The following is a 23213-nucleotide window of genomic DNA, read 5'->3' on the forward strand; positions in this document are numbered from 1 at the left end:
GGGTTTTGTTTGTTCTTCTTTCTTCTTTACACCCTAGTTCCTTTGGGTGTAAAGTTGTCTATTTGAGATTTTTCTTGTCACCTGAGGTAAGTTTGTAGTACTATAAAATTTCCTCCTGGAACTGCTTTTGCTGCATCTCATTGGTTTTAGTTCATCATAGTTTCATTTTCATTTGTCAGTAATTATATTTTGGCTTCCACTTTGATTTCTTCTGTGATCCTTTGATTATATCATACTATTTAGCTATTTTTTTCTTTTTTTCCCTTGTGCTTTATTACTAATCTCATTGTGTTGTGGTCGGAAAAGATGATTGGTATGATTTCAATTTTCTTAAATTTTCTGAGGCATATTTTGTGGCTACCACATTACCTGTCCTGGGAAATGTTTCATGTGTACTTGGAAAGAATGTATATTCTTCTGCTATCAGATGAAATGCTTTCTCTCTCTCTCTCTATGTATATGTGTGTGTATGTGTGTGTGTGTGTGTGTGTGTGTGTGTGTTAGTTGCTGAGTCATGTCCTACTTTTTGTGGCCATATGGACTGTAGCCCGGCAGGCTCCTCTGTCTATGGGTTCTCCAGGCGAGAGTACTGGAGTGGGTTGCCATGCCCTCCTTCAGGGTGTCTTCCTAACCCAGGGATTGAACCCAGGTCTCCTGAATTGCAGGCAAGTTCTTTACCTTCTGAGACACCAGGGAAGGCCATATATACTTATATCATACAAAATAGACATTAAAATAAAGACTGTTTAAAAAACAAATAAGGGCACTACATAATGATAAAGGGATAGTTCAAGAAGAAGATATAGTAAGTGTAAATATATGCACCCAACATGCTGCTGCTGCTTGCTGCTTAGTCGCTTCAGTTGTTTCTGACTCTGTGACCCTATGGACTACAGTGCAGCATCCATGGGATTCTCTAGGCAAGAATACTAGAGTGGGTTGCCATGCCCTCCTCCAGGGGATTTTCCTGACCCAGGGATCGAACCCAGGTCTCCTGCATTGCAGGAAGATTCTTTACTGCACCCAACACATGAGCACTTAAATATACAAGGCAAATATAAATGATATATATAAATTAAGTCTACTTGCTCTAATGTGTCTTTTAAGGCCAGCGTTTTCTTACTGATTTTGTGTCTGAGTTGTTGTTGTTGTTGTTCAGGTGCTCAGTCGTGTCTGACTCTTTGCGACCTCATGGACTGCAGTAAGCCAGGCTTCCCTGTCCTTCACCATCTCCCAGAACTTGCTCAAACTCATGTCCATTGAGTCAGTGATGACATCCAACCCTCTTGTCCTCTGTAATTCCCCTCTCCTCCTGCCTTCAGTCTTTCCCAGTATTGTCTGGGTTATCTGTCCATCGAAGTAAGTGGGGTGTTAAAGTCCCCTACTATTATTGTGTTACTGTCAACTTCTCCTTTTACGCTTGCTAATATTTGCCTTATATATGTTTAGGTGCATATGTATTTACACTTGTTATAGCTTCTTCTTGAATTGACCCCTTTATCATTGTGTAGTGCCCTTAGTCTGTCTTTTATATTAGTCTTTATTTTAATGTCTGTTTTTTTGATGTAAGTATTGCTATTCCAGCTACATTTTGATTTCTATTTGATTTCTATTTTTCTATCCACTCTCAGTCTGTGTGTTTCTCTAGATCTGAAGTGAATCTCTTGTAGGCAGCATTTTGTCCATTTACATTTAAAATAATTATCGATATGTATTTATTGCCATTTTGTTAATTATTTTGAGTTTGTTTCCCTAGGTGTTATTTGCCTCCTCCTTTTTGTGTCTTGTGATTTGTTAATTATCTTCAGTGATATGTTTGGATTTCTTTTTCTTTTTGTTTATATCTATTATACAGTTTTGGTATGGCATTATCATGAGTTTTTTATATAGCAGTCTGTATATATGTGCATGTATATAGGTGTGTGTGTGTTTTATGCTGCTGATCTCTTAATATCAAATATATTTTATTTTTAATTTGTTTTTAAATGTTTGTTTTATATTGGATCATATTTGATTACAATGTTTTGTATTAGCTTCAGGTGTACTGCAGAGTGATTCAATTATACATATACATGTATCTACTCTTTTTCAAATTCTTTTCCCATTTAGGTTATTTTAGAGCATTTAGCAGAGTTCTGTGTGCTATAAAGTAGGTCCTTGTTGGTTATTTATTTTAAATATAGCAGTGTATACATACCAATTCCAAACTATCACCCTATCCCTTCCCTCCCAGTAACCATACATTTGTTTTCTAAGTCTGTGAGTCTGTTTCTGTTTTGTAAATAATTTCTTTTGCATCATTTTTTTTTTTTGCATATAAGCAAAATCATATATTTGTCTTTCTGTGTGTGACTTAGTTTACTTAGTATGATAATCTCATGTCCATCCAGGTTGCTGCAAATGGCTTATTGCATTATTTTTAATGGCTGAGTATTATTTCATTGTATACATGTACCACATCTTCATTATCCAATCATCTGTCATCAGTAAATTTTATGGGCATTAGTTTACTTCCATGTCTTGGCTGTTGTAAACTGTGCTTCAATTAATACTGGGATGCATGTATCCTTTTAAACTGGAGAAGGAAATGGCAACCCACTTCAGTATCTTTGCCTGGGAAATCTCATGGACAGAGGAGCCTGGTGGGCTGCAGTCCATGGGGTTGCAAAGAGTTGGGCACGACTGAGTGACTAACACTTACACTTACCCTTTTAAACCATGTTTTTCTCCAAATATATGCCCACTAGTGGGATTGCTGAATCATGCAGGTTTGCATGCGTGCTCAGTCACTTCGGTTGTATCTGACTCTTTGTGACCCTACGGACTGTAGCCCACCATGCTCCTCTGTCCATGGGATGCTCCATGCAAGAATACTGGAGTGGGTTGGCTTGACCTCCTCCAGGGGATCTTCCCAACCCAAGGATTGAACTGGTGTCTGCCTGCATCTCCTGCATTGCAAGTGGATTCTTTACCCACTGGGCCAGCAGGGAAGCCCTTACTATATCATAGAGTAGCTCAATGTTTAGTCTCTTAAGGGATCGCCATACTGTTCTCCCTAGCAGCTGTACCAATTTACATTGCTATCAAGAGTATGGAGTACGGAGACCCTTTTCTCCATACCCTCTCCAGCATCAAATGTATTTTAAAAATCTTGCATTTGTGCTCTTCTCTCCTCACAATTACTGTTTCTGATACCATATTTTACATCTATTTCTTTTTGTATTCCTTAACTGCTTGATGTGGATATTGATAATTTTTACTACTTTTGTCTTTTAACTTCCCTACTAACTTTGTGATTTCCTACCTTCACTATATGTTTGCTTCTACCAATAAACTTTTTCATTTCATAATTTTCTTGTTTCTTGTTGTTGTCTTTTATTTTTTGCCTAGAGAATTTTCTTTAGCATACATTGTATGCTTGGTTTGGTGGTGCTGAACTCTCTTAGCTTTTGCATGTCTGTAAAACTTATTATATCTCCATCACATCTTAGAAGAGTCTTCTTGTGTAGAGTATTCTTGATTTTTGGTTTTCCCTTTTCATCACTTGAAATACGTCATGCCATTCCCTTCTGTTATACAGGTTTTCTGTTGAAAACCAGCTGATAACATTATGGAAGTTTCTTTGTATGTCGTATTTTGCTTTTTCCCTTGTTGCTTCTAATAGTCTCTCTTTACGTTCAATTTTTCATTTAGTTTGCAATATGTATTTGTGCAATTCTCTTTGGTTTTATTCCTTATGGCACTTTCTGCTTTGCCTAGGAAAGCTGACATTTACCAGTCCTGTGGCCACTAATGAGTTTTACAAATTAGCTGGCACATTGAGTGCAATACTTCAACAAAATCATCTTTCAGGACTTGAAATAGCTCAACTGGAATTCCATCAACTCCACTAGCTTTGCTGGTGGTGATGCTCCCTAAGGCTCACGTGACTTTGTATTCCAGGATGTCTGGCTCTAGGTGAGTGATCACACCATTGTGGTTATCTGAGTCATGAAGATCTTTTTTGTACAGTTCTTCTGTGTATTCTTGCCACTTCTTCTTAATATCTTCTGTTTCTGTTAGGTCCATACCATTTCTGTCCTTTGTCAAGCCCATCTTTGCATGAAATGTTCTCTTGGTTATCTCTAATTTTCTTGAAGAGATCTCTAGTCTTTCCTATTCTATTATGTTCCTCTATTTCTTTACCTTGATCAGTGAGGAAGCTTTTCTTATCTCTTCTTGCTATTCTTTGGAACTCTGAATTCATATGGGTATATCTTTCCTTTTTTCCTTTGCCTTTAGCTCCTCTTTTTTTCTCAGCTATTTGTCAGACCTCCTCAGGCAACCATTTTGCCTTTTTGCATTTCTTTTTCTTGGAGGATGGCCTTGATCGATCACTGCCTCCTATACAATGTCATGAACCTCCGTCCATAGTTCTTCTGACACTCTGTCTATCAGATCTAATCCCTTGAATCTGTTTGTCACTTCCACTGTATAATTGTAAGGGATTTGATTTAGATCGTACCTAAATGGTCTAGTGGTTTTCCCTACTTTCTTCAATTTAAGTCTGAATTTGGCAATAAGGGGTTCATGATCTGAGCCACAGTCAACTCCTGGTCTTGTTTTTGCTGACTGTATAGAGTTTCTCCATCTTCAGCTGCAAAAAATATAATCAATCTGATTTCGGTATTGACCATCTAGTGATGTCCATGTGTAGAGTCATCTCTTGTGTTGTTGAAAGAGGGTGTTTGCTATGACCAGTGCATTCTCTTGGCAAAACTGTTAGCCTTTGCCCTGCTTCATTTTGTACTCCAAGGCCAAACTTGCATGTTACTCCTGGTATCTCACATCCAACTCTCACATCCATACATGGCCTCTGGAAAAACCATAGCTTTGACTGGATGGACCTTTGTTGGCGAAGTAGTGTCTTTGCTTTTTAATATGCTGTCTAGGTTGGTCATAACTTTTCTCTCAAGGAGCAAGCGTCTTTTAATTTTGTAGCTGCAAGGAGATCAGACCAGTCAATTCTAAAGGAAACCAACCCTGAGTATTTATTGAAAGGACTGATGCTAAAGTTGAAACTCCAGTACTTTTGGAAGAGCCGCCTCATTGGAAAAGAGCTTGATCCTGGGAAAGGTTGAAAGCAGGAGGAGAAGGGGATGACAGAGGATGAGATGGTTGGATGGCATCAGTGACTCTGTGGACATGAGTTTGAGCAAGCTCCAGGTGATGGTGAAGGACAGTGAAGCCTGGCCTGCTGCAGTTCACAGGGTCACAAAGAGCTGGACATGACTTAGCAACTGAAAAACAACAATATGTAGGAGCAGAAAAGCTTTTTCTTCTTCCCTTCTAGGCTCTTTGGCTGGTCTAATAATTAAATTGACATAAAACATATTAACTTGAGAAAAATAAACAAGTTTTTTATATACATGAGCCCCATAAAAATATAAGAATCCAAAGGGCAGCCAACAACATCTTAAAAAAGAGTAAAGGTCTGGGGATACCAGGTGATCTCCAGGGTTCACAGGAAGGCAGAGAAGATGTTTGGAAAACAAAGATTGCCTGTTATGTGGAAAAGTTTCTTAGGTAAAAAGGTATTTCTTTTTTTTTTTTTTTTAAGTTCTTTTAATTTTTTATGTATTTATTTATTTTTCTCATTTGATTAGTTTATTTCCTATTTTTAACTTTACAATGTTGTATTTGTTTTATATATGGTATTTAGTCAATCGGTAAAAAGGTATTTCTGATCAATAGCTTTCTTCCTGGTACAAGTCCCATCTCCAATATAAATTTAAACAAATGAGAGAGTAGTACAGAGCTTTTCTGAATCTGTTAGAGTTTGATTCCATTTAGCTCAAAATACTCCTCAGGTCAAAGTGGCATATTTTAGAGTGACAAATTCTGCTCCCCATCATATACGTTATTTTTGTACTTTTAAGTAAGAGGGAACGGGCAGGGCACAACCTTTGAAAGAATAACATAGCCCAAGGACACAACATAAACTGATTAGAATCAAATGGGTCCAAGATGGCAGACTAGTCAACTTCCAATAGACCTTGATCGTCAATATACCCTCATTGTAACACATCAGCAAGCTAAATGACACACCTAGAAGCACCATGACAGATGCAAGACTATCAAAGACCAAAACATGGGTGGTGGTCCAATTTCTGGAAATCTCTGCCCGCTCCCCAAAATAGTTGAAATAATCCTGTCACTCAACACCCTATGAAGTTACCCGGCCCTTGAAAGCTAAACATGCCGCATTTCAAGGCCAAGCTTGCCCTCTGTGATGTCACACACTCTGTCTGCAGTTCGATTGTTTAAGACAATTTGTAAGCTTGCAGGTGAATAATATGGATAATATTTTAGGGTTATGTGAAAAATATTTTAGGATTCAAGGACTATTTCTGTAGATAAGCCATGACATGTGTTTTGCTGACTTGGCATAGATTACCAGCTATGTGCAGCAAGATGGTTTTATTAAGGATCAGTAAATAATTGCAGTTCAGTGTCTGCAACTATGGCAAGCCACGTGCAAGTTCCCAGACAGCAAAAGAAAGAGAATGTTTTTACAGTGGGCAAAAAATATGGAGAGTGCTATAGCAGACATAGTTCATGATATTTCTTTGGGTGAAACCTTTGCCAGGAAATAAGAGGAGTCTTTCTTCTTCTTGTTGGGTTCTGTTACTGTCTCGAGGTGTGAGAGTTCTGCCTTCTGGTATCCTAACTCTATTTAATTGACTTTTCTGTTTATTCTCTTTTTTTAAGTTTTCCTTCTTCCTTTAGTTCTGTCACAGCTCAATCAGCCAAAGGCCACTAAGTAAGCACATGTAATCCCGCGAAGTCAGGTTTATCAAATTACTGCACGAACAGAGGCTACAAATGATAGGACTTGTGTGGTATGTCATTACACAAAATAGAAAGGGAGAGTTATTATAGATTTGGGGAAAGAAAGAAGTTAAGATGGAATTTAAATGAGGAGGGGTTTATAGACTTGTGCCTATAAAGCAAGTCTCCATGTAAAGGGTTAACATCATGTCTAGACTGTAAACAGGGCTCAAAAGTTATTTTGCTTGGAACTACAAAGTTAACTTACATGAGGAGTTGGTGTCCAGAAACTTCTTATCTGAGCCTCTGAATTTGTGCTGGAAAGTTAGATTGTCTGTCCTCATCAGAGTGAAGAAGGTACTCCCAGTAGGGTGGCATACTTCATTCTTACCTGTATAATTTAAAATAGCAAAATCTTTGAATACCTGGTTTTTAAGAAGAAAATGTCTCAGTGAGAAATTCTAATCACTCAAAGAAGGAAGTTTTTATAATACTTTATAAATAAAACTTATTTATGAGTGAAATTGTTATATTTGCAGCTGGCATTTTCTTTTCCAGCTATTTTAGTGTGATGAACAGCCAGGAAGATTTTTAATTTTCTTATTTTGGGTTCACTTTTAATTCCCCATTACATTATGTTTTATATTATTTGATTTTTTAAGTTAAGGTGATTTATGTAATTGAATTCTGCTTTGTTTGTTTTAAAAAGTTTTTTTCAGGTTTTATTTTACTTTTTTATAAATTCTTCATTTGCATTTTCTAGGAGCTCTCAGTGAGACAAAGTACCCAGATTAACATATTTAAAATCTAAGGAAATATTTTGATTTTAGGGCAAGTAATTTTATAATTTAGCTTTTTAAATTAAATGATTTTACAATTTAGCTTTCTAAATCAAATGATTAAAAATAATCCCAAATCTCCCATTTATTTTTAATTGAAGTGTATTTGATTTATTATATTATGTTAGTTCCAGGTGTGCAGCATTGTAATTCAATATTTTTGCAGATTATACTTCTTCCTTAGTGGCTCAGACGGTAAAGGATCTGCCTGCAGTGCAGGAGACCTGGGTTTAATCCCTGGGTCAGGAAGATCCCCTGGAGAAGAAAATGGCAACCCACTCCAGTATTCTTGCCTGGAGAATCCCATGTATAGAGGAGCATGGTGGGCTACAGCTCATGGGGTCACAAAGAGTCAGACTTGACTGAGCAGCCAACACTACTACCCTACTCCATTATAAGTGGTTACAAGATAATGGCTATCCTTGCTGCTCATCTATCTGATACATTGGAGTTTGTGTCCATTAATCCTATACCCCTAATTTGTCCCTCCCCCCTTTTTCTCGCCTTTGGTAACCACAGTTTTACTTTTCAATATGTGAATCTTTCTGATTACATAGCAAGACTGTTTGCTCAGTGACATTCAATTCCTTGTGGCCCCATGGACTGTAGCCTGCCAGGCTCCTCTTTCATGGCAAGAATACTAAAGTGGGTTGCCATTTGCTTCTCCAGGGGATCCTCTCAACCCAGTGATCGAATCCACGTTTCTCATGTTTCCCCCACTGGCAGACAGATTCTTTACCCCTAGGATCACCTGTTTACATATACATTCATTTGTATTATCTTTTAGATTCCACATATGAGTGATACCACCCCATCTGTTTAGAAAGATCTAACAGAAGATTATGTCTTCTTGAGCTAGCCATAAGTACCCAAGAGAATTTACATGTTACCTTCCCCAGAAGGTTCATGACCACTTAAGAATTTACTTAATAGCAAGTTGTTTTTGGTATGGAACTCATTAGAGGGAAGAGTGAGATGGAGAAAATGTAAAACACTAAAGGACAGGTAAATGTAACTAAGATACTACAGAATTAGAAAGAAATAGAAAAGGAAATATAAGAATTTCAACTGAGAACAAGTTTAAAGGACTGTGGAAAATTGAGTTAATCAAAATTAATGACTATTAAAAGAAAAAACTGTACAATAAAATAAGATTTTAAAAAAGAATAGAAGGGAATAGAGAGAATTGCTAAAATTAAATATACTATTTTAAAATAAAACAAAATTGTGTAATAAAAAACAGAGAAAATATAAAGTTGAAAGACAATTTATGGCAGAAAGAATTGGAACTGGGTAAGTAAACAAGGTTGTTCTGAATTCATTATGCTCTAGTCAATTTGTTGCCACAAATTTTTGCTTTGTAATATACCCTTTATAGTATTTAATAAATACCTCAAATCTCCTATGGTTCAGTAAAAACATAAATGTATTCATTTTTGTTAAAATATTGCATGCTTGTAGAAGAAAAGTCTTATGTATGGAAAGTCATTTTCCAAATGTAAAAAATTAAAATTACTTTTTAAATCAGTTAGCAAATTGTTAATAATTTAATCTTTTTCTTATAAAAGATCCAATTGTTATTTAATTTTGAATAATAAATAGGTTATTTAAAGCCGATAAATCAAAATATTAATATCTCTAATTTTTTAAAAACTCTGAAGTCATCTGCATAAAGTCCCAAGTAGGTCATCTTAGAATTAATACTAAAATTACTCAAATATAGAGCAATACATACAAGGTTTTAAAATGTAGGGCATGATCATCACATACTTTAAGAAAATATTATTAATTCATTGTGTCTGACCAATTCAGCAAATATAACTGAAAATAAAACCTGAAAATGCCATTTTGTAATATGGTAATAGGTATTCTACGTATGCTTTAATTTTCAGTTATCAAATTAACTCTTAAACTTGGAAAATGATAAATATAATTATTTTGTTTACATTATTTTTACATTTTTCACCTCAGTTCAGTTCAGTCATTCAGTCATGTCTGACTCTTTGTGATACCATGGACTGCAGCAGGCCAGGCTTCCCTGTCCATCACCAACTCCATGATCTTGCTCAAACTCATGTTCATTGAGTTGGTGAAAATACCATAACTTCATACTAATAGGTTTTAGAAATAGCTTTGACCTATTTCCATTTTACATATCCAGTAGTTATTCCTATTTAAATATGAATTAAAATATTATTCTTTTGTATTTTCCAATCAAATATCTATCTTTTAAAATGTCTTTGAAAGCAGCAGGTCCAAAGTGCTGTGGCTCTGGGACTGAACCGGTAGAACTGATAATCACAGCACCTCTTTAGACAGCTTCTTTAGCTTCTTTGTGTTTCAGTTTTCTCATCTGTAAAACTAGTAAGATAACAATAAAACAAAATAATAGTATTTACAAAGACCACACTAGACAGTTGGCTGAAAGTGAAAGTCATGTCCGACTCTTTGCTACCTTTTGGGCTATACAGTCCATTGAATTCTCCAGGCCAGAATACTGGAGTGTGTAGCCTTTCCCTTCTCCAGGGGATCATCCAAACCCAGGGATCGAACCCAGGTCTCCCACATTGCAGGTGGATTCTTAAACAGCTGAGCCACAAGGGAAGCCCAAGAACACTGGAATGGGTAGCCTATCCCTTCTCCAGGGGATCTTCCCAACCCAGGAATTGAACCCGAGTCTCCTGCATTGCAGGCAGGTTCTTTACCAACTGAGCTATGAGGGAAGCCCAGACAGTTGGCTAGTGACTGCCAAATAAGCATTCACTATGTGTTTGCTACTATTAGCTATTATTATGAGTTTATGGTTACCTGGTGAGGCCTTGACTACTTTTTAAAGAAAAACAGCTGAATAATACCAAAGACCTCCATAGGTACTTTGAGCTAGGAAATGTTGTTAACTCTATTAGTTGGCTGCAAGTGATACAGATGTTGAAACATATTACTTTAAGAAATTTGTGAAAACCATCATTTAGCATTTATTGCTCATGAACATCTCTTTGTACTCTTTATTTCTCTGTCTAACCCCTCAATGTCCAAGTTAAGATATATTTTTCTTTACTAGGATAATTAAATATGTAATAATCTAGGGCCTTTACTACTCAACCAAGCAAACCTTGGGAGAGTCATGTCATCTCCCTGATCTTTACTTTATTTACAAAATTAAAAGGAAGCTAGTTCCTTCCTCAACAGAGTAGGATCCCCAAGCAGCAGTGATACTTTCTGGAAATTTGTGTGAAATGCAAAATCACAGCCCCCACCACAGGTGACTGATTTGGAATCTATATTTTGACATCCTCCTCAAGTGATTGATGTGCCCATTAGAACTTAAGATCACTGCTGTACATGTCATTGAAGTCCTTTTCTGCCTTGTTTACACATATAATAAATCTGCTGAGATTTATGAAAGAGATGACATTTGTTATTGGAGTGTGAAAGTGTAAGACTGGATACTTAAGGACAGGGAGAGAAAACATTCCTTCACAGAGACTTCACAGAGACTGAAGACATCAAAGTTCACTTTGTGCAATAAACTGCCACTCAGGTGTAGGTTCTAGTGACTGAATGTTTGACAGTATAGCTTTCCAATTGATCTTCTAATTTATAGGCTCCATCCTCAAAGCATTTAAAAATAAGTTACAAATATAAAAAAAGAAAAGAAAAACCTAGTTTCAAAATGATTGTCTGCTTTTCAGCTTGTTCATCACTTCCAAATATGCATAGCAGAGGACAGAGCCTGTCGTGCTACATTCTCTGAGGTTGCAGAGTTGGACAAGAGGTAGCAACTGAATAACAATAATCCTAGATGCAGGAAGAAATTGCCTCAAGTGCGTTATTTAATATGGAAATTTTTTGATGTGAATAATGTAACACAAATTTAAACATGAAATGATTAAGATTGGAGAAGACAATAATTTGAAACTATTTTTAAAATTCTTACAGTTTGTTTCTAGACATTATTTTTGAGTTCAGAGCATATATATTAAAAGATCAATTCAGAAACTATAATTGTCAGATATGAAAGTGTCTAGAATCTACATTTGAGAGGCCAATTTCTCAACAAAGATAAAGTACATGATTTCATTTAAGGACTGTGCAGAAAGAGTTTAGTAACAAAGTATTGAACTGAGTCTGCATAAAATGCTCAGCCCTTCATGTGTGTTTAGATGTAATCTGTGAACCAGTAATTTGTGACCTGGTTAGAACAAGAACAATTGAAGCAGCAAGACTGGATTTGAATCTTGAATCTGAAGTGTAACCATAGATGAAATCTTTGCAAAATTGCTAAAATTATTCGCATGGTCTGTTAATTCGTTATAATAGCACAACTCTCTACTTAATTAAATTAACCAATACTAATCATGCATAGCTCCAAGCACAGAGCAGGCACTCAACAGATGTTAGTTTGTCAGTATGCATTCAAGTACTGAAGTACTCTCATGAATGCATTTCTTTTTATTTTTCTAGAACTGCGTGACTGAGTCAAAGACCTCGGTGTGGGGGTCTGTGTTTTTCTATGAGCACAGACAATGAAACTCTCCCCCAGGACTTTCTCCTGCTGGGCTTTCCTGGGTCCCAGATCCTTCAGCTCTCTCTTTTCATGCTTTTTTTGGTTATGTACATCCTCACAGTTGGTGGTAACATGGCTATATTGATATTGGTGAGTACCTCCCACCAGCTACACACCCCCATGTACTTCTTTCTGAGCAATCTCTCTTTCCTGGAGATTTGGTATACCACAGCTGCAGTCCCCAAATCCCTGGCCATTCTACTGGGGAGAAGCCAAAGCATATCATTTACCAGCTGTCTTTTGCAAATGTACCTTGTTTTCTCATTGGGCTGCACAGAGTACTTCCTCTTGGCAGCCATGGCTTATGACCGTTATTTGGCCATCTGCTATCCTCTACACTATGGGACTATCATGAACAGCCTCCTCTCCACACAGCTGGCTCTGGGCTCCTGGGTCTGTGGTTTCCTGGCCATTGCAGTTCCCACAGCCCTCATCAGCAGCCTGACCTTCTGTGGGCCCCACACCATCAACCACTTCTTTTGTGACATTGCACCTTGGATTGCCCTGGCCTGTACCAGCACACGGACAGTGGAACTTGTAAGCTTTGTGATAGCTTTTGTGGTCATCCTAAGTTCTTGCCTTATCACCCTTGTCTCCTATGTCTACATCATCAGCACCATCTTCAGGATTCCCTCAGCCCAGGGCAGAAGCAAAGCCTTCTCCACGTGCTCCTCGCATCTTACAGTGGTGCTCATCTGGTACGGCTCTACAATCTTCCTTCATGTGCGCACCTCCATTAAAGAGGCTTTGAATCTGACCAAAGCTGTTCATGTCTTGAACACCGTGGTAACTCCAGTTCTTAATCCCTTCATCTACACTCTCCGTAACAAGGAAGTAAGAGAAACTCTGCTAAAGAAATGTAAGGGAAAATAAACTGCTTCCAACAAAACAGACCTCTGTCAATTGTCTCCATATCTGTTCAGGGGTTCCAAGTGAGAATATGGAGAAAAAGGCAAATCTTTCTTGATGTAAGGAGGGGGGGGGGGGACAGAAAAAAATCAACCAAAACAAATTTAAAAAACTGTATACACTTGCGCTACTTTCTCATATATGATAGGAATGGAAGTTCTTGGTATAAGCAAACAGGACATTTTTTAAGAAAAAAATCTTCATATACTGAATTAGGCTTATCCTTGGATTTAATTTATAAAATGAGGTATAATAGTCAGTGAGAAGGGTGTTTTATTAAATAAACTTTAAATTCTTGTCCGTTTTAAAATAGCTTTGATGAAATATGTGAAAAGTGAAAACTTTTAGAACAGGTGTTTGTGAAATAGGAAAAGGTTAAATAAATAGAAAGATAATTGAAATTATAGTGTGCAATCATTTCAACACACTATTTTTTGGATAAAATATAGTAAAATATGTACATATAAAAGTTGATAATTATAATGTGAGACCTTTGTTTAACAAGAATAGTGAACAAAAACATTCTAATAAAGTGATGTCAAAAGTTAAAGGGCGACAAAACTGCAGGAGGGCTTGGAAAAAGCAATAAATGTTTCTTACATAACAAAATCCTAGTCTTGAAAAGGAAAATGCTAATGTTTAGGTCCATGAATCAAGGCAAATTGGAAGTGGTCAAACAGGAGATGGCAAGAGTGAATGTCGACATTTTAGGAATCAGCGAACTAAAATGGGATGGAGTGGGTGAATTTAACTCAGATGATCATTATATCTACTACTGTGGGCAAGAATCTCTTAGAAGAAATGGAGTAGCCATCATAGTCAACAAAAGAGTCTGAAATGCAGTACTTGGATGCAATCTCAAAAATGACAGAATGATCTCTGTTCATTTCCAAGGTAAATCATTCAATAGTACAGTAATCCAAGTCTATGCCCCAACCAGTAATGCTGAAGAAGCTGAATTGAACGGTTGTATGAAGACTTACAAGACTTTTTAGAACTAACATCAAAAAAGTTGTCATTTTCATTATAGGGGACTGGAATGCAAAAGTAGGAAGTCAAGAAACACCTGGAGTAATAGGCAGACTTGGTCTTGGAGTACAGAACGAAGCAGGGCAAAGGCTAATAGAGTTTTGCCAAGAGAATGCCCCGGTCATACGAAACACCTTCTTCCACCAACACAAGAGAAGGCTACAAATGGACATCACCAGATGGTCAACACCGAAATCAGATTGATTATATTCTTTGCAGCCAAAGATGGAGAAGCTCTATACAGTCAGCAAAAACAAGACCGGGAACTGACTGTGGCTCAGATCCTGAACTCCTTATTGCCAAATTCAGACTTAAACTGAAGAAAACAGGAACATCCACTAGACCATTCAGGTATGACTTAAATCAAATCCCTTCTGATTATACAGTGGAAGTGAGAAATAGATTTAAGGGTCTGATAGAGTGCCTGGTGAACTACGGACGGAGGTTCGTGACATTGTACAGGAGACAGGGAGCAAGACCATCCCCAAGAAAAAGAAATGCAAAACAGCAAAATGTCTGTCTGAGGAGGCCTTACAAATAACTGCAAAAAGAAGAGAAGTGAAAAACCTAGGAGAAAAGGAAAGATATACCCATTTGAATGCAGAGTTCCAAAGAATAGCAAGGAGAGATAATAACCTTCCTAAGTGATCAGTGCAAAGAAATAGAGGAAAACAATAGAATGGGAAAGACTAGCGATCTCTTCAAAAAATTAGAGATACCAAGGGAACATTTCATGCAAAAATGGGTTCAATAAAGGACAGAAATGGTATGGACCTAACCGAAGCAGAAGATATTAAGAAGGGGTGGCAAGAATACACAGAAGAATTGTACAAAAAAGTTCTTCACGACCCAGATAATCACGATGGTGTGATCACTCACACTCACCTAGAGCCAGACATCCTGGAATGCGAAGTCAAGCAGGCCTTAGGCAGCATCACTATGAAGACACTAGTGGAGGTGATGGAATTCCAGCTGAGCTATTTCAAATCCTGAAAGATGAGGCTCTGAAACTGCTGCACTCAATATGTCAGCAAATTTGGAAAACTCAGCAATGGCCACAGGACTGGAAAAGGTCAGTTTTCATTCCAATCCCAAAGAAAGGTAATGTCAAAGAATGCTCAAACTACCACACAGTTGCACTCATCTCCCATACTAGTAAAGTAATGCTCAAAATTCTTCAAACCAGGCTTCAGCAATACATGAGAAGATCCACTGGTGAAGGGATAGGCTACCCACTCCAGTATTCTTGGGCTTCCCTTGTGTCTCAGCTGGTAAAGAATCTGCCTGCAATGCAGGAGATCTGGGTTTGATCCCTGGGTTGGGAAGATCCCCTGGAATAGGGAAAGACTACCCACTCCTGTATTCTGGCCTGGAGAATTCCATGGACTGTATAGTCCAAGGTGTCTCAAAGTGTCGGACATGACTGAGCAAATTTCACCTCATTTCACTTCATGGCAAAAACCACCACAATATTGTAAAGTAACTAGCCTCCAATAAAAATAAATAAATTAATTTACAAAAAAGGAATTATGTTGATCTTTACATGAAAACATTCTGAAATTATGTGTAATACATCGCAGAAGGTAATTACTTTGCTTTTGTTTTCAATTAAGATATAATTCACATATTATACAATATACTATCTTAAACTCTACAATTCCATGAAATTTAGTATATTCAGAGAGTTGTGCAACCATGACCACAATCTAATTTTGGAATACTTTCATCATTTAAAAAAGAAACTACCCCAAAAAAGTCACAATTTTCTCCTTACCTTCATCCTTGGCAACCACTAATCCAATTTCTTTACCTGTAAATTTACCTATTTTGGACATTTCATATAAATGGAATCATGTAATATGTGGCATTTTGAATCATAATTTTTCACTGAGCATAATATTTTCATATCCAGAGGGATGGGGTGGAGAGGGAGGTGGGAGGGGGCTCAGGATGGGGGGGATACATATGCACCTGTGGCTGATTCATGTCGATGTACAGCAAAAACCATCACAATATTGTAAAGTAATTATCGTCCAATTAAAATTAATTAATTAAAAAGCATATTCTTGATTTATTTAAAATGATTGCATAAGTATGAGTCTGATTATAACTTTTGTATTTTGTGTTAAAAAAAACCTTAAAAAATGCATACTCAGAAAAGATATACAAGTATATACCATTTTTAAATACCAGGGGAATATACACAACTAAAGCAAAATTAACTGTTATTACAAGCAGATAGAAGCTACAACACAGGAATTGTTTTCATTCCATGGCTCAAGTTGGTTTCAATTGCCAGAAATCTATTAATATATTTCACAATTAATTTAAAAACAATCATGTCCTCATAAACTTCAGCACTTTTAGTAAAACCTAATGATAATTTAGTAATTGTTTATCCCTACATGTTTAACATATCCCTAATATGTTTAAGTGTGCACCATGATGCATAGTCCAAAAATGTTAGAAATAAGAAAAATGTATTTTATATTTAACATATTTTGTTTTCCCAATATATGTAAATAAATATGAGCTTTCAAATGGGAAAAAATGGTTATATTGTGTTTATTCTTAGAAGATTATGATTGCCAGCCTGGAAAACTATAAATATACTAAAGCAATAATTTAGTAATCAGCTGTTAGTATACCTACATTAATAAAGTAATTCCAACCTATATATAATTAGATTAGGTAGTTAATATCTATGGAGTATAATGGAGGAATTGATACATTGATAGATTAATAAATTATTAGTTAACTTGCTTGGAAAATGAACCAAAAGTATTGTAAAATGCTGCTATAAAAATTTAATACTTCTGAATGAGATGGACAAAAGAATGATGTCTTAAAAAAAACTAGAAAGCTATATTTTGGACTTTTTGAAAATAATATGGCCTAAAAACAGGAGAAAGAGAAAATCCTTTCTAAGCAAGACCCCAAAGCCAGAGGCCGTGAAGAAACAGAATCTGACTGGTTTAAGAAAAACCTTGGGCAAATATCATTACAGGAAAGAAGAAAAAAAAAAAAGCAGAGGAAAATTGTTCTTATGTCTGAGAAGCATGAGGCTGATGAATTCTACATTTCCTAATATACAGAAAGCTTAAAGAAAGCAATAAAGACCAATAAAACAGGAAAAAGTTATAAAAAGCATTGACACAAAATTAAGACAAATGGCTCATACACATTTTAAAACTTGTGCAGCCTGACAAATATATTCACCTTAAAATAATTAAGGATTTTATTTGTCGTATCATAATGTTAAAGAAAGATGACTTTGGATAAAAAATTGAAATAATCTGTGTCTCTTGGGATTTTGTCACAGCTCTAGTGATGAATGATGTAGCTCTTCTTAAGTCTCTTTCTTTCCAAGCACATTTTTTTTTTTAATTTGAGTGTATCCTCAGGGTGCTTACTTACGCAATTGAAGGAAAATCACCTTAAAAAGTGAAGAAGCATGGGCAGGAATACTGTTACACTGTGTCTGGGAAATTTTTGTCTGAGATTATATTCTGCAGCTGAAAAAAATCCAGTGAAGTTCATGCTATTCTTGCTCTGAACCTGTGTCCACAGGTGCTCTGAACATCTTACTTCACTTTGCAACCCTAGTTAGATATCTATACTTCCGTAAGTATTCATTTTTCTTGTTTTTAATGTGTGTATAATAATCTGTTTTGAAGTTCAGAAGAGGTAATGTGAGTGAAGTAGACAGACTGAGAGTATTATGAACATTAGCTGTTACTGTTATGCTCTGGAAGTCCATAGAAAGAGAAAGGAGGAGACCTCAATAACCCAACCTTCTGTCAGTCACTGTATCCCATCTTCTGGAGGAACAGGGAAGCATTGGGATATGAGGTTGGTTTTCAAAAAGAGAGGCACCATGCAGAAGAAGAGGGTTAAAGTAAAGACCTCTGCAAGTGTTTAATGGTGACAACCTGGGATAAAAGCAAGTCTGCGTCTTACTACAGCATATGGTATTCAAGTATGTAAAGCTTAGGAGTGAGGCCCTTGTGTTCAAATTCTGCTTCTACATTGTGTCATGTGGGATTGGTTTCTTAAGCTCACCACAGGTCTGTCTCTCTGTATAATGGGTATATAAGATAGGTTGCTTGAGCATGGATATGTGCTCGGCTGTGCTTAGTCGCTCAGTTGCTTAGTCACCCGACTCTTTGCGACCCCGTGGACTGTAGCCTACCAGTTTACTCTGTCCATGCGATTTTACAAGCAAGAATACTGGAGTGGTTTTCCATGCCCTCCTCCAGGAGATATTCCCAATCCAGGGATTGATTCAGGGTCTCCTGCATTGCAGGCGGATTCTTTACCAGCTGAGCTACCAGGGAAACCTGAGCATTGATATAAGTCATATTAAATAACATGGAAACATCTTAGAATATAACTGGTTGCAGGCAAGTGCTCAAGACCTCACATTCTCAGCAATACTTTTCGCAAACTGTTAATCATTTTTTTTTATTTTATTATTTTTGTCTGTGCTGAGTCTTCATAGCTACATGCAGGCTTTCTCTAGTTGTGGTGTGCAGGAGCTACACTTTGTTGCAGACTACGGGCTCTAGGGGCTTCCCAGGTGGTGTTAGTGGTAAAGAACCCATCTGCCAAGGCAGGAGATGGAAGAGACGTGGGTTCTATCCCTGGGTTGGGAAGATACCCTAGAGGAGGGCATGGCAACCCACTCCAGTATCAATATCTAGAGAATCCTCTGGACAGAGGAAGCTGGTGGGCTACATTCCATAGGGTTGCAATAAGCTGGACATGACTGAAGTGACTCAGTACACACGCATGGGCTCTAGGCACACAGGCTTCAGTAGTTGCAGTACAGGGACTCAATAGTTGTGGCACATGGGCGTGGTTGCTCCTCGGCATGGGATCTTCCTGGACCAGAGATCAAACCCATGTCTCCTGGATTCTTAACCACTGGACCACCAGGGAAGTCCTATTAATCATTCTTTGCTTAAACTAGCCTGCCAAAATGCATTCCTTCTCAGGCCCACTTATTCTGAAGAAAATAAAACACCAACCTGTTATATAGGGTGGGGGAGGGTAATGCTGAATAAATTCTCCTTCACAGGTACATGGATTTGACTTCTGAGCTATAAAACAAAAAGGTGAGCAGCTCAGATTAAAATTATTTATGGGCCTAGAGATATTTTAAGAACCTTATCAAAATATAAGAAAATTTTATTGCATTCCAACAAAAAATTGTTTTAACTGACTGCTTGAATCATTAAAATAAAAAACATTTCCTAATATTCCTGGCTTGCTCAGTGATGATTAAGTGTTTGAGGATTATTTCCACACATTCTGCTTTGAGTCTTTCTGTTGGTGGCAGATGTAAAGGAAGGAAGAGAGGCCAATGCCAGTTCCATTCTGACCCGAGACATTGAAGTCAGGGTGAATCAGGCCATTGGAAGTTTGATGGTCTTTCAAGGGACAAAAGATGGCTTTTTTCACCCCTACAAAACCTTCCAGCAATGCAATAACAATGCAAGGGCTTTCTTTATACCATTAAAAATATTTTTATATTCTTTCATAATTAATAAAAATACATACAACCATTTTATGCTGAAACATTAAGCAAATTATTCATCCTCTCTGATATAAGGATGCTCTCCTACAGACTTTTTCTTCCTTGTCTTTAAGAAGCAGGAATGTTTGCTATAGCACTGCAATTCAGAACATAGAGAAGGTGAGCCACAGTGGGAAAGAAGCACAAAGTAATGCAGGCACAGACACACACATTCTACCTCTTGCCTGGTTTAGAAGCAAGGGTGGAATAATTCATAGCCTCATCTGTGTCTAGAATTCTATTCTTAGCTCACATTCATTCAGTAACACATTCAAAGCTTCCACACATCTTCTTTCTCACATTTATTTTGTGCTTTTTCTTTCCATTTCAGACCTATATCATTCCAGAAATTCTTTTAATAACCATATGTGTACTATTAAAATAATGCTCTCACTTATTTGCTTCCTCAAAAAGTCTTTTATTAAAAAATTGCTAAACATGAAGAGCTGTTGAATTCTTGGAAATGCCATCTTTACTATACCACTCTCTTTAAGCCTGCAAATGCACTTTGAAGTCAGGGTAGGTATAAAGCTGAACCACTCATTTCTGCATCACAGCTCATGCACACATCTTTGCTATAAGTGATTCTACATACACATTCCTTAAGCTACCAAGTCTTGTTCCTGCCTTGCTCACACTTTTTCCTGTTTTTGAAGAAGGAATATTCTCTTTTTACTTCCTAAACACTGTCAATATTTCAAGGGCTAATCATTTCATTTCCCACATTTCTTCATCCAGTCCGTAGTGACTCCCTTAGAATTCCTGGAATATTTAGTGTCTACCCTCTTTTGCTTCAATAAATACCATCTTACAAGTTTATTATAGTTGTAGAGTAGGAAAATACTATGTTCTCATTTGTCATTTAATTAAAATGTAAATGCAGAGTAAGTTTGACATAAATTTTTTTCTGGATCTCCAGAGTAAAGTTGGCATTGCTGAGAGCTTATTTTGATTGCTAAAATCACCAAATTAAGCTTGAAGATGGATGAGAAGAAAAGCAAAAGTAATTTGGGGGAACAACTACTTTTTCTAGCTTTATTAAGACAAAATTGGCATATAACACTGTGTAAATTTAAGGCAGATTATGTAGTGATATATATGTACATATATATGTATATATATAAAAGTGATTACCACAATTAGATTAGTTAACATATGATCATCTTATATAATTTTGTTTGCTTTGTCTTATTTTTGCTTTTTTTATGGTGAAAACTTTTAAAATTTACTTGCTCAGTAACTTTCAAATATAAATATGTAAAATAGTATTCTTAACTATAGTCCACCATGCTATTCCCATGATCTTACTTATCTCATAACTGGAAGTTTATATGCTTTAACCATGTTTACCCTTTTCCTCACATCCCACCTCCTCCATCTTTGCAAAACACCAATCTGTTTTCTGTTTCTATGACTGTTTTTTTTTTTTTCAGTTTTCACATTTAAGTGAGATCATAAACTACATTTATGAAGGGAAAAAAATCTTGCCAGTAAGGCACAGAAAGAAATGTTATGAACCAGGATATTCTAAAGCAGTGGCTCTCAAAAACTATAGTGTAGATCAGACACATCTTGTTTGATCTTAGCCCAGAGTTTCTGATTCAGCAGGTCTGGGTTGTTTCCCAAGAATCTGAATTTCTGACAGTTTCCCAAGTCACGCTTGTGTTGTTTGGCAAGGAACACATTTTGTGAACCACAAGTCCTGCTGAGTAGAGAAGATTTGATAAAGAAAAAATAAGGTTTATTATAAATCCCAAGATGAGTCCACAGAAAGAATGTAATCTTTAAGAATGTAATCACCTTAATCTTGGATAATATAATAGAATGGCATTCGTAAAATATCTTAGTTAGTTTTTGTTTGCTGGTTGATTGGCTAATTTCATGACAGAATATATTAGGGGGGTTTAGGGAGGATGTAGGTATATAGAATTGGAAGGTAGCATGCATCAACCACGCTTTTAGGAGGTAAGAATTTGGTGTAGGAGAAATTACGATAATACTCAAATAAATAGAAGATCATGAGAGAATGTTTTCCAGGAGAGAACTATGCAGAGGGTGGGGAGGGAGGAGTACTGTATTGCTGGAATTGATTTTGAAAAGTTAAATTCAACTTATTATTCCAAGTTTTAATATTCCCATGCCACTCAATGAGTTACTTTGTATTTTCATTGCTTTGTGATTATATCTAATGATTTGAAGTAGAATGCAAGTTTTCAGAATTTTTTCCATAGAGCATACACACTTATAAATAATTAACATTAATGTTTTGGATGAATTTGTGTGTGGTTGTCTGAATAATGGAATTCAAAATGCATGAGAGAGAGGAAAAAAAATATAGAGAGTGAACCCTTGGGGCAGAAGAATAAGAGAAAAAGAAAAAAACTTGACTTTAAGATCAATAATATAGTGTATGAAAAACAAGTTGTTGCTTTCACTGAGTTGAGTAAACAGTTATTAGAAAAGGAATTCAACATGCTAGGCAAAAATCCTGTATCTACTTAAGATGGCCTCACAATGGAATTTTGCATAAATTATCTCTTCTAAATGACACTAATAAATATGCAAATTAAAAGTTTTACTAAAGGGCATGGAGTGTCCAGGGCTTCCCCAGTGGTGACTCAGCTGTAAAGAATCCTCCTGCAATGCAGAAGCTGCAGGAGCCACTGGTTCTACGCCTGAGTGGGATCCCCTGAAGGAGGGCATGGCAACCCACTCCAGTATTCTTGCTTGGAGAATCCCATGGACAGAGGATCCTGGCAGGAGGCTACAGTCCATAGGTTCGCAAACAGTCGGTCACGACTGAAGCAACTTAGCATGCACGCACGCACACATGGGGCTTTTCCATTGCACATCACTACACTACAACTTTCAGAAGATCGGAGCCATTCTTCTGAAGCAAGAGAGAAAGAATGTTTCTCATTTAAACACCAAAGATGGCATTTTAATACTCTCCATCATGTAGATGATGGGGTATCCTGTGAAAAAAAAGAATGAAAAAAAATAAATAAGAGGGAAAAGGAAAGCTAGCCAAGCAGGTGTGAATGAGGAGGAGGGTTTATTGCCTCAGATAGTTAAGTAGGAGATGTAGCTACAAATGCGTGATTCACTGAAATGATTTTGGAAAGACAACAGCCACAATGCTGGAGATCTGATGAAAAGGTAAAAACTTCTAATACATTTGAAATTAACATTATGCTGAAAATGTAAAATTGTTCTACTCTACCTGTGAGTAGCATTTAGTTAAATAAAATAAAACACACGAAAAAACTGGAGACTGTCTAACAGTTTTCTGTTGTCTGTGTTCCTAATAAGTTGCCTTGATATTTCTATGCAAGACCTCTTAAGCCCTTAAGCCTTTTCATAAGGTTTGACTCTGAGTATCAGCAATTGCTATTCATGCCAAGTGCTAAAGGATAATTTTGGAAAAGGGATAAAACAACTGCTCTTATACACATATAAAACAAACACAGGTCCAAACTTT

The 23213-nt window shown here is 36.7% G+C and overlaps 1 protein-coding gene and 1 long non-coding RNA gene across 7 annotated transcripts in view; both read left to right on the forward strand.

The window, feature by feature from the left end:
• The window catches only part of LOC145511584 (uncharacterized), a 98892-nt gene that overhangs the window by 53944 nt on the left and 21735 nt on the right, over positions 1 to 23213 (forward strand). The gene's annotated exons all lie outside the window — the stretch shown is intronic.
• OR6F1 (olfactory receptor family 6 subfamily F member 1) lies at positions 12152 to 14704 on the forward strand. Its single transcript, XM_081505122.1, has one exon. It carries the CDS (start codon positions 12163 to 12165, stop codon positions 13087 to 13089), a length of 927 nt encoding a protein of 308 aa, XP_081361248.1. The 5' UTR covers positions 12152 to 12162; the 3' UTR covers positions 13090 to 14704.

This window comes from Giraffa tippelskirchi, chromosome 6 (genome assembly GCF_054371585.1).
Source record: "Giraffa tippelskirchi isolate mGirTip1 chromosome 6, T2T-mGirTip1v1.2.pri, whole genome shotgun sequence".
Lineage (NCBI taxonomy): Eukaryota > Metazoa > Chordata > Mammalia > Artiodactyla > Giraffidae > Giraffa > Giraffa tippelskirchi.